At 41.8% G+C, this 11,449-nt stretch overlaps 1 protein-coding gene across 3 annotated transcripts in view; it reads left to right on the plus strand.

Annotated features, from left to right (window-relative positions):
• The window catches only part of GNS (glucosamine (N-acetyl)-6-sulfatase), a 51,901-nt gene that overhangs the window by 37,423 nt on the left and 3,029 nt on the right, over window positions 1-11,449 (plus strand). For all 3 annotated transcript variants that reach the window (XR_009543400.1, XM_060165567.1, XM_060165568.1), the window contains exons 11-13: window positions 74-181; window positions 1,003-1,113; window positions 2,525-2,685. Coding sequence is in view for 2 of the 3 variants with exons in the window: in XM_060165567.1 (XP_060021550.1) it covers window positions 74-181; window positions 1,003-1,113; window positions 2,525-2,685 (380 nt within the window). In the remaining variant the exon portion in view is untranslated. The remainder of the gene's footprint in view (window positions 1-73; window positions 182-1,002; window positions 1,114-2,524; window positions 2,686-11,449) is intronic.

The following is an 11,449-nucleotide window of genomic DNA, read 5'->3' on the forward strand; positions in this document are numbered from 1 at the left end:
AACATTATTAATGAATGACATCTTTATCACAGTCTACATGCCTCACAGAAACCACTTTTGCTCTTCCTTCTAGAAAGGAGCTAGTAATCTGACTTGGCGATCGGATATCCTGGTGGAATATCAAGGAGAAGGCCGTAACGTCACTGACCCAACGTGTCCTTCCCTGAGTCCTGGAGTGTCCGTGAGTGTAGCCCGGGTTGGCTTAGTAGCTTTCTCACTGACGGCACAGTATGGCATTGGTTTAGATGTGCCAAGTGCTGAAACTCTTCATCTGAGTCCTCCTCCTGTCACTTGACTCTGGGAGATCAGGAGATAGAGGTAAAAATAATCCTGAAAGGGCTTCCCTGGTGGCGCAGTGGTTGAGGGTCCGCCTGCAGATGCAGGGGACGCGGGTTCGTGCCCCGGTCTGGGAAGATCCCACGTGCCGCGGAGCGGCTGGGCCCGTGAGCCATGGCCGCTGAGCCTGCGCGTCCGGAGCCTGTGCTCCGCAACGGGAGAGGCCACAACAGTGAGAGGCCCGAGTGCTGGAAAAAAAAAAAAAAAAAAAAAAAAGCTAAGTCCTATTTGGTGATAAGAGCACTCATAAACAACTTACTTACAGATCTTTCCACAAAGCTCATTTTAGCCTTTTTCTCCCGCCCTTTAGGATGAAAGATCCTAATGTACCTTCGTACTGACTCATCCGTGTATTGATTTCTTCTCCTGACCAACCCATAAGTTTTACAGGTGTTCATTACAGCTAATTCTTGTCAGGAGAATAGCAGGCAGGGATGGCAACAGTCTACAAACAAAACAGCCACACCCCATGTTCCTTAATCCAGTCAGCCCTCAGTAAGGAACAAAGCCTCATATCTACTTTTGATTTACTTCTCTGTGAAAGGTTTCCTCACTTCTGTCCAGTTGTATGTGTGGCTTGAGCCAACCGGGCCCCCGTGGTAAAGCAAGTCGCATTCATTACTACAGAAGAATGCTCTTCAGTTAACTTTTAAAATATCCCTGCAGCAATGTTTCCCAGACTGTGTATGTGAAGATGCATATAACAACACGTATGCCTGTGTGAGGACCATGTCAGAAATGTGGAATTTACAGTATTGCGAGTTTGATGACCAGGAGGTAAGAGGGCCTGCTGCCTCCCCCACCCCTTGTGTCTACTGTCAGGGCTTTGTTGGCTGAACTTCGTGGCAGAAGAACAATTCCAAGGATGCTTCCTGGGGAGGATGGGTTTCTTATCTGTACTTGACCTTGGGTTCCCATCAGTTAAGGTAATAGGATTGCACAAGGCCATACTTGACTTCTCTAACTCACCTTGCTGGGTGGGGTTTTCTCCACTCCCACCGTCACCCACAGGTACACTTTAAATGCACGCAGTTCACTTTTTTAGGATGCTACGTGCCTGGTCTGTTTGCTTCCCTGATAGTTTGGGGTGAAGGTAAGATGCCTCAACTTCTATGGAGATGAAAGGAGTTGGGGCCTCTCTTAGAAAGTTTCTTGGCAACCAGCTTGGTTCAGACCCTTCTGTCACCACCACAGTGTAGTCCAGTGCTGATCAAATAGATTAGCAGGTTAAAGGCAGCATCCTTGGAGGAAGGTGGCTTTTAGCCAGCCGGGATCAGCCTGGATTATCTGAAGGATCACACTGACTGCCGTCCCGTGTGGTTTCTTACTGTTTATCAGCGAGTGTGCACCTACCCCATCTGGCAGCCCACATCTTGCCATATGGAGCCGGTGCTCATCGTGTTTCTCAGAAATTGACTTGCTCACTATTTATTTGTAGCTTCTGAGCACTTCGGACAACAAGCAAGAGAGCTTCCCTCAAACTCGGTTCCTTCTGCTTTAAAAGTGATAGTCCGAGGGCAGCTACTTGAAGCCTTTATAGGCAAAATTTATCTACAGTACATCTTCTTAGCCTATCACTAACTCCAGTTTGGAGAACAAAGTACAGATTAGGGGGAAATAGTGATATTAGACGTGTCTAATTTTAGAAATAATATTGTATCTTTCCTCAATTGGTGTTATTTATCCAAAACTGCTTTTTAAAATAGGAAAACTTAACATTTTTATAACACAGGTTAGAGGACTTTTGTATCTGTTCTCATTTGAATCTTCACAATTGTAAGGCAAAGATAAACTTAAAATGTCAGCTCTCACTCATTAACCTCATTACTAAGTATAGTTTCTGAGCCCTTGCCATTTGAGGGTCCTGCCTTCGGTTCTCTCCTTTAATTACAGAAGGTAATAAGCTTCTTCCTCTTTCCCCTCCTGACTGCCTGAAGGCACAGGGATCCTGGAGGCCCCTTTCCAGCATGTGAGCCACAGACCCAAAGCAGTTCAACCCCCAGAACAGATGCTCCATTGTCTCCTCTATACCCTTGGGCTTTTTGAGAACCTTGAGACCCGATGATATTCTCCTGGGCCTTGGTCTTTAATCTGCCTCCTTCATTCCCATTTAGAAGTAACTCACATGAGTATTTCTTCAAATGTAACCCTTGCTTTTTTCTTGCCTCCATCTTTTCATTTCCTGTAGGTGTTTGTAGAAGTCTATAACCTGACTGCAGACCCACACCAAATCAATAACATTGCTAAAAGTATAGACCCAGAGCTTTTAGGAAAGATGAACTATCGGCTAATGATGCTACAGTCCTGTTCTGGACCAACCTGCCGCACGCCAGGGATCTTTGACCCCGGGTAAGTTTGCATCGTCCTCGGAAACTTTGTTCCGTGGTCTCCAGCAGTCCTGCCGTTCTTAAAGGCACAGGGAGCCTGATGGGTCCTCCTTGCTCTGAGCTGAGCTGTTTCTCTCTGTTCTGCATTACAAGGGGAATACTGCGTCCCAGCGCAGCAGCCAGTTGTGCTGGGGAAACGAGCTGCTCTCCACAGCCAGTTGGTGCTATAGCTGGAGGCGCAGCCCTGCCCATACCACGCGGGGCTCTTCTTCCTCCCTGCGATTCTTGTCATGGTACCACTTGATTGCACTGGTGACAGGTGGGGTTGCTTTAGTGTAAGCTGACCCAGGGCTACCCTGTTCCCTAGTGCTTCTGAGAGCATATGCTTTCATTTCCTTTCTCAGAAGCCCCAATTACAGAAACTTGAGTACTTGCCAGTAAATTTAATATATTAAATACACACAATGAAACAAAGTATGAACTCTCAAGTGTCGAAATAAATAAGCCCGCTGTAACATATGAGGGTTGGAAAGATATTTAACGCTCACCTACTAAGTCAGCTCTGTTCCTCCTACTCTCATTCCTCTTAAACAGTAACTTTTCATCAGTAATGTGGCTGTCAGCACACCATGCATTTGAGCTGTGTGTGGCAAGAAGCCTGTCATTTTTTGCTTGAAGATTATAAAATTCAAAATCAGACTTTCATTGGGAAAGGATTATTTCAGTTCTTATACTCTGATTGTAGGAGAGAGGGAAGAATGATGTCCTAAGCTGATGGAAACTAGTAAATTATTTAGCTACCTTCACGTGAAGTGGTATCTTCAGTCCCAATCAGTGAGGAATGTATGTGAATGCGTAGAGAAAGGGGATTGCAGACTATTAACTAAAGAAATGTAGTACTTATCATAATTTTATATCATTTAAGCTAATTAACTTTTATATGGATACTCTTGTTAATGTTTAATTAGTAACTGATCAAGCATTCTGACCACCCAGCTTTAATCTTTCCTCCAAGTTAGTGAAATGGATCCTCATTTGGTGACAGTTCCTTGAAACAGGAAGTTCATTCTCTAAGATAGAAGCACTAGACTTCTAACTGACACATGCTGATTTTGCAGTTTCTAATAGCTACTTTGCTCAGAATGTTTTACCAAACTAAATAAAGTTAGATGTCTATAGCAGTCGCTGACTGACTCTAGGAATTTAAAGCCAGCGTCTAACTAAATCTTGCATAGAGGGTCATGAGACTTGGACATCTTGGACTGTAATGTTGGGCCACAGAAGGTCAGATGCAGCAGCCCCGTTAAGTGTTAGAAGGACTCAACCATAGAATTCCCCTGTAGCCCTTAGAGCCCAAACAGGTAAATTTCACATGAGGAAATAGTGCTTGGACTTGTGATTTGCCCAAAGGTCAACCGTTAGGAACTGATTTAGCAAGATCTCTTGACTTCCAGGCAAGGTTTGGTTTTTTTGTTTTTTGTTTTTAATTTTTATTTTATATTGGAGTATAGTTGACTTACAGTGTTTTGTTAGTTTCAGGTGTACAGCAAAGTGACTCAGCTATATATACATATCTGTCTTTTTCGAATTCTTTTCCCATTTAGGTTAGTACAGAATATTCAGTAGAGTTCCCTGTGTAAGTAGGTCCTTGTTAGTTATGTATTTTAAATATAGTAGTGTATGTCAATCCCAAACTCCCAGTTTATCCCTCACCCCACCCCACCCCTTTCCCTTTGATAACCATAAGTTTGTTTTCTAAGTCTGTGAGTCTTTCTGTTTTGTAAATAAGTTCATTTGTACCTTTTTTTTTTAGATTCCACATATAAGCGATATCATATGATATTTGTCTTTCTCTGACTTACTTCACTTAGTATGATAATCTCCAGGTCCATCCATGTTGCTACAGATGGTATTATTTCATTCTTTTTCATGGTTGAGTAATATTCCATTGTATACACACACACACACACACACACACACATACCACATCTTTATCCATTCATCTGTTGATGCACACTTAGGTTGCTTCCATGTCTTGGCTATTGTAAGTAGTGCTGCAGTGAACATTGGGGTGCATGTATCTTTTCAAATTATGGTTTTCTCAGATATATGCCAGGAGTGGGATTGCAGGAGCATATGGTACCTCTATTTTTAGTGTTTTAAGGAACTTCCATACTGTTCCCCATAGTGGTTGTACCAATTTACATTCGCACCAACAGTTTAGGAGGGTTCCCTTTTCTCCACAGGCTCTCCAAGCATTTATTGTTTGTAGACTTTTTGATAACGGCCATTCTGACTGGTGTGAGGTTGATACCTCATTGTAGTTTTGATTTGCATTTCTCTGATAATTAGTGATGTTGAGCATGTTTTGATGTGCTTTTGGGCCATCTTTATGTCTTCTTTGGAGAAATGTCTATTTAGATTTGCCCATTTTGGGATTGGGTTGTTTTTTTAATATTGAGCCGCTTAAGCTGTTTGTAAATTTTGGAGATTAATCCCTTGTCAGTCACATTGTTTTTCAAATATTTTCTCTCATTCTGTGAGTTATCTTTTCATTTTGTTTATGGTTTCCTTGGTTCACATTTGTTTTTATTTCCATGACTCTAGGAGATGGATCAAAAAAGATGTTGCTGTGATTTATGTCAAAGAGTGTTCTGCCTATGTTTTCCTCTAAGAGTTTGATAGTGTCTGGCCTTACATTTAGGTCTCTAATCCATTTTGAGTTTATTTTTGTGTATGGTGTTAGGGAGTGTTCTAATTTCATTCTTTTATATGTAGCTGTCCAGTTTTCTCAGCACTACTTATTGAAGAGACTGTCTTTTCTCCATTGTATATTTTTGCCTCCTTTATCAAAGATAAGGTGACCATATGTGCGTGGGTTTATCTCTGGGTTTTCTATCCTGTTCCATTGGTCTATATTTCTGTTTCTTGCCAGTACCATATTGTTTTGATGACAGCTTTGTAGTATAGTCTGAAGTCAGGGAGCCTGATTCCTCCAGCTCTGTTTTTCTTTCTCAGGATGGCTTTGGCTATTCAGGGTCTTTTGTGTCTCCATACAAATTTAAATTTTTTTTGTTCTGGTTCTGTGAAAAATGCCATTGGTAATTTGATAGGGATTGCATTGAATCTGTACATCGCTTTGGGTAGTATAGTCATTTGACAGTATGGATTCTTCCAATCCAAGAACATGGTATATCTTTCCATCTGTTTATGTCATCTTTGATTTCTTTCATCAGCATCTTATAGTTTTTAGAGTACAGGTCTTTTGACTCTTTAGGTAGGTTTATTCCTTTTGATGTGATGGTAAATGGGATTGTTTCTTTAATTTCTCTTTGTGACCTTTCATTGTTAGTGTATAGAAATGCAACAGATTTCTGCGTATTAATTTTGTATCTTGCAACTTTACCAAATTCATTGATGAGCTCTAGTCATTTACTGGTAGCATCTCTAGGATTTTCTATGTATAGTGTCATGTCATCTGCAAACAGTGACATATTTCTTCTTTTCCCATTTGGATTCCTTTTGTTTTTCTTCTCTGATTACTGTGGCTAGGACTTCCAAAACTATGTTGAATAAAAATTGAGAAAGTGGACATCCTTGTCTTGTTCCTGATCTTAGAGGAAATGCTTTCAGCTTTTCACCATTGAGTATGATGTTAGGTGTAGGCCTAACAATGTAGGCATTGGCCTTTATTATGTTGAGGTAGGTTCCCTCTAGGCCCACTTTCTGGAGAGTTTTTATTATAAATGGGTATTGAATTTTGTCAAAAGCTTTTCTGTATCTATTGAGATGAAAATATGACTTTTATTCTTCAATTTGTTAATGTGGTGTATCATCACACTGATTGATTTGCAGATACTGAAAAATCCTTGCATCCCTGAGATAAATCCTACTTGATCATGGTGTATGATCCTTTTAATGTATTTTTGGGTTCGGTTTGCTAGTATTTTGTTGAGGATTTTGCATCTATGTTCATCAGTGACATTGGCCTGTAATTTTCATTTTTTGTGGTATCTTTGTCTGATTTTTGTATGAAGGTAATGGTGGCCTCATAGATTAAGTTTGGGAGTGTTCCTTCCTCTGCAGTTTTGGAGAATAGTTTCAATGGAATAGTTTCAGAAGGATAGCTGTTAACTCTTCTCTAAATATTTGATAGAATTTGCCTGTGAAGTCATCTAGTCCTGGACTTTTTTGTTCATTGGGAATTTTTTAATTTCAATTTCAGTACTTGTGATTGGTCTGTTCATATTTTCTGTTTCTTCCTGGTTCAGTCTTGGGAGATTGTACCTTTCTAAGAACTTGTCCATTTCTTGCAGGTTGTTCATTTTATTGGCATATAGTTGCTTGTAGTAGTCTCCTATCATCCTTTGTATTTCTGTGGTGTCAGTTGCAACTTCTCCTTTTTCATTTCTAATTTTATTGATTGGAGCCCTCTCCCTTTTTTTCTTGATGAGTCTGGCTATAGGCTTAGCAGTTTTGTTTATCATTTCAAAGAACCAGATTTTAGTTTCATTGATCTTTTCTATTGTTTTCTTCATCTCTGTTTCATTTATTTCTGCTCTGATCTTTGTGATTTCTTTCTACTAACTTTGGGTTTTGTTTTTCTTTCTCTAGTTGCTTTAGGTGTAAGGTTAGGATGTTTGAGATTTTTCTTGTTTCCTTAGGTAAGCTTGTATTGCTATGAACTCCCTCTTAGAACTGCTTCTGCTGCATGCCATAGGTTTTGGATCGTTGTGTTTTCGTTTTCATTTGTCTCTAGGTATTTTTTGATTTCCTCTTTGATTTCTTCACTGATCCATTAGATGTTTAGTAGCATTTTGTTTAACCTCCACGTGTTTGTGCTTTTTACAGTTTTTTTTTCTCGTAGTTGATTTCCAGTCTCATAGTGTTGTGGATGGAAAAGATGCTTGATATGATTTCAATTTTCTTAAATTTATTGAAGCTCTCTTTGTGGCCCAGCATGTGATAGGTGCTGGAGAATGTTCCATGTGCACTTGAAAAGAGTGTATATTATGCTGCTTTTGGATGGAATGCTCCATAAATATCAATTAAGTGCATCTGGTCTAATGTGTCATTTAAGGCCTGTGTTTCCTTATTGATTTTCTGTCTGGATGATCTGTCCATTGATGAAAGTGGGGTGTTATTTTAAAGTCTGTTTTGTCTGATATGAGTATTGCCACTCCAGCTTTCTTCTGATTCCCATTTGTAATGGAATACCTTTTCCCATCCCCTTACTTTCAGTCTGTATGTGTCTCTAGGTCTGAAGTGGGTCTTTTGTAGACAGCATATAATATGGGTCTTGTTTTCGTAGCCATTCAGCCAGTCTGTCTTTTGGTTGGAGCGTTTAATTCGTTTTCATTTCAGGTAATAATCAATATGTATGTTCTTATTGCCATTTTCCTAATTGTTTTGGATTTGCTTTTGTAGGTCTTTTTTCTCCCCTTCCTCTTTTGTTCTCTTCTGATTTGATGCCCAACTTTCTATTGTTGTGTTTGGATTCCTTTTTCTTTTTTGTGTGTGTGTATCTGCTGTAGATTTTCAGTTTGTATTTACCATGAGGTTTTGATATAGCAGTCTGTATATATATATACAAGATTATTTTAATTTGCTGGTCCTTTAATTTCAAATGCATTTCTAATATCCTGGATTTGTACTCTTTTCTTCTCACAGTTGCTGGTTTTGATATCATATTTGTGTGTGGATGATTTCCTACCTTTACTGTATGTTTGCCTTTACCAGTGAGCTTTCTCATTCTTAATTTTCTAGTTGTGGCCTTTTTTTTTTTCCCTGCTTAGAGAAGTTCCTTTCACATTGGTTGCAAAGCCGGTGTGGTGATGGTGAATTCTCTTAGCTTTTGCTTGTCTATAAAGCTTTTGATTTCTCCGTCAACTCTGAATGAGAGCCTTGGTGGATAGAGTAATCTTGGTCGTAGGTTCTTCCCTTTCATCACTTTAATATATTGTGCCACTCCCTTCTGGCCTGCAGCGTTTCTGCTGAGAAATCAGCTGATGACCTTATGGGGATTCCGTTGCATGTTCTGTGTTGCTTTTCTCTTGCTGCTTTTAGTATCTTTTCATTGTCTTTAATTTTTGTCAATTTGACTAATATGTGTCTCGGTGTGTTCCTCCTTGGGTTTATCCTGCCTGGGACTCTCTGCACTCCCTGGACTTGGGTGATTGTTTCCTTTCCCATTTTAGGGAAGTTTTCAGCTAGTATCTCTTCAGATATTTTATCAGGCCCTTTCCCTCTTCTCCTTCTGGGACCCCTATAAATGCAGTGCATTTAATGTTGTCCCAGAGGTCTCTTAGACTGTCCTCATTTCTTTCCATTCTTTTTTCTGTTCTGTGGCAGTGATTTACACCATTTTGTCTTCCAGCTCACTTATCTGTTGTTCCGCCTCATTTACTGTTACTGATTCTTTCTAGTGTATTATTCATTTCAGTTTTTGTATTCTTCATCTGTTTGTTCTTTAGATCTTCTAGCTCTTTATTAAACATTTCTTCTATCTTCTCCATCTGTGCCTCCATTCTTTTTCCAAGATCTTGGGTCATCTTTACTATCATTACTCTGAATTGTTTTTTCGGTAGATCACCTATCTCCATTTCACTTAGTTCTTCTGGGGTTTTATCTTGTTCCCTCATATAGGACATATTCCCTCTGCTGTCTCATTTTGTCTAACTTTTTGTGGTTGTGGTTTCCATTCTGTAGGCTGCAGGGTTGTAGTCTGTCTTGCTTCTGCTGCTGCCCCCTGGTGGATGAGGCCAGTCTAAGAGGCGTGTGCAGGCTTCCTGTTTGGGGGGGGTGGGGGGTGGGGACTGGTGCCTGCCCAGTGGGTGGAGCTCGGTCTTGTCCCTCTGGTGGGCAGGGCCATGTCAAGGGGTGTGTTTAGCCAGCAGCTGTGGGCTCAGGAAGACTTTAGGCAGCCTGTCTGCTGATGGGGAGGAGTTGTATTCCCACTTAGTTGGTTGGCTGGCCTGAGGCATCCCAGCACTGGAGCCTAGGCTGTTGGGTGAGGCCAGGTCTTGGTGAGAAAACGGTGGCCTCCTGAAGGGCTCACACCAATGAGTGTGAGCTACCCAGAACTACTGCCACCAGTGGCTTTGTCCCTGTAGTGAGCCACAGCCACCCCTTTCCCCCCGCCTCCAGAGGAGACCCTCCAATACCAGCAGGTGGGTTAAGCCCAGACGCTTGTGAGGTCACTGCTTTTTCTCCTGGGTCCTGGTGTGCACAAGACCTTGTGTGCACCCTCCAAGAGTGGAGTTTCTCTTTGCCCCCAGTCTAACCCCGCTGGCCTTCAAAGCCAAATGCCCTGGGGGCTCCTCCTCCCAATGCCATATCCCCAGGCTGGGGAGCCTGATGGAAGGCTCATAACTTTCACTCCTGTGGGAGAACCTCTGAGATATAATTATTTTCCAGTTTGTGGGTCACCCACCCAGCAGGTATGGGGTTTCATTTTATCGCGATTGCACCCCTCCTGTTGTCTCATTGTGGCTTCTTTGTCTTTGGATGTAGGATATCTTTTTGGTAAGTTCCAGGGTTTTTTTGTCGATGGTTGTTCAGCAGTTGGTTGTGAATTTGGTGTTTTCATGAGGAGAGGTGAGCTCACATCCCTCTTCTCCACCACCTTAGCTCCATCCTCAAAACAGCTATTGATCTTTGGTGCATTACCTTAATTGAACAAGCCTTAGTTTCCTTGTATGAGAGGCTTGTCTTGGGCAGCTGAAAGATGAGTAGAGCTCCGCACCCACCTGGCAGAATCTTGAGGTTTATATAGAGGCTTTAATGGAGCTAAGTCACATACCCAGTCCAAATGGTCTCAACACCACCTTACTCTCTCAAGACTTCTTCCATGAAATTCCTTTGTTTTTTTAACCATAACTAACTGTCTTGCACACATTCTGGAGGCTTATCACTAAGATTCTAGATGCTGGCCTTGCTGTTAGCCTGAGCTATTTAAACTCCACCTGGTTTTCTTTCCTACCAAATGGTTAGGCTGATAGAATCTTCTAGAGTGGGTGCCAGCAGACTAGATACACAGGCCCACTCCAGACGCCACCAGGGGGAATACAGTGCACACAGATACTTATGCATTGCCTGGGGCTGCTTTTGCACTTCGGCAACGAAGTTGAGTAGTTGGGACAGAGACTGTGTGGCCCACAAGCTCTAAAATATTTATTATCTGGCCCTTTACAGAGAAACTTGGCCAACCCCTGCTATAAAATAATACTAAGAGTGAGTATCTGTTACCAAAGGTAGCAGATCAAAGTAAAATACAGTGTTATTTCCAGATCACACAAAGTCCAGCCAGCCTGTGGGGTTTTTTTTTTTGGCCACGCCCTGAGGCATGCGGGATCCTTGTTCCTCAACCAGGGATGGAACCCGTGTCCCCTGCAGTGGAAGCTCGGCGTCTTAACCACTGGACCACCAGAGAAATCCCCAGTCTGTGTGCTTCATGTGTCTGCCAGGTCTCAACTGAAGTTACCATGGGCATCATTCTTACTTCCCACGGGTGGGAAACAAGTGATTTTATGTGCCACATATTTTACATGAGTTGCCTTCCTGTTTTGTTGGTGGCCAGAGGCGTCGATGACTTACCTAAGTTCATAATGAGCCAGATTCAAGCTCCCGTCAGGTGCAGACCTGCGTTCTTACCCACCACAGTCTGTGTATCTAAACTGAGAAAGAAGACAGGGCTTTGAAAATGTTGGAAGGGCTTTCAGGAAGGACTAGACTCTTCCCCAGGCTGCTTTATAGTTGAGGGATCGCCCCCGCCCCCCCCCCAAAAA

Source organism: Lagenorhynchus albirostris, chromosome 11, assembly GCF_949774975.1.
Source record: "Lagenorhynchus albirostris chromosome 11, mLagAlb1.1, whole genome shotgun sequence".
In the NCBI taxonomy this organism is placed as follows: domain Eukaryota; kingdom Metazoa; phylum Chordata; class Mammalia; order Artiodactyla; family Delphinidae; genus Lagenorhynchus; species Lagenorhynchus albirostris.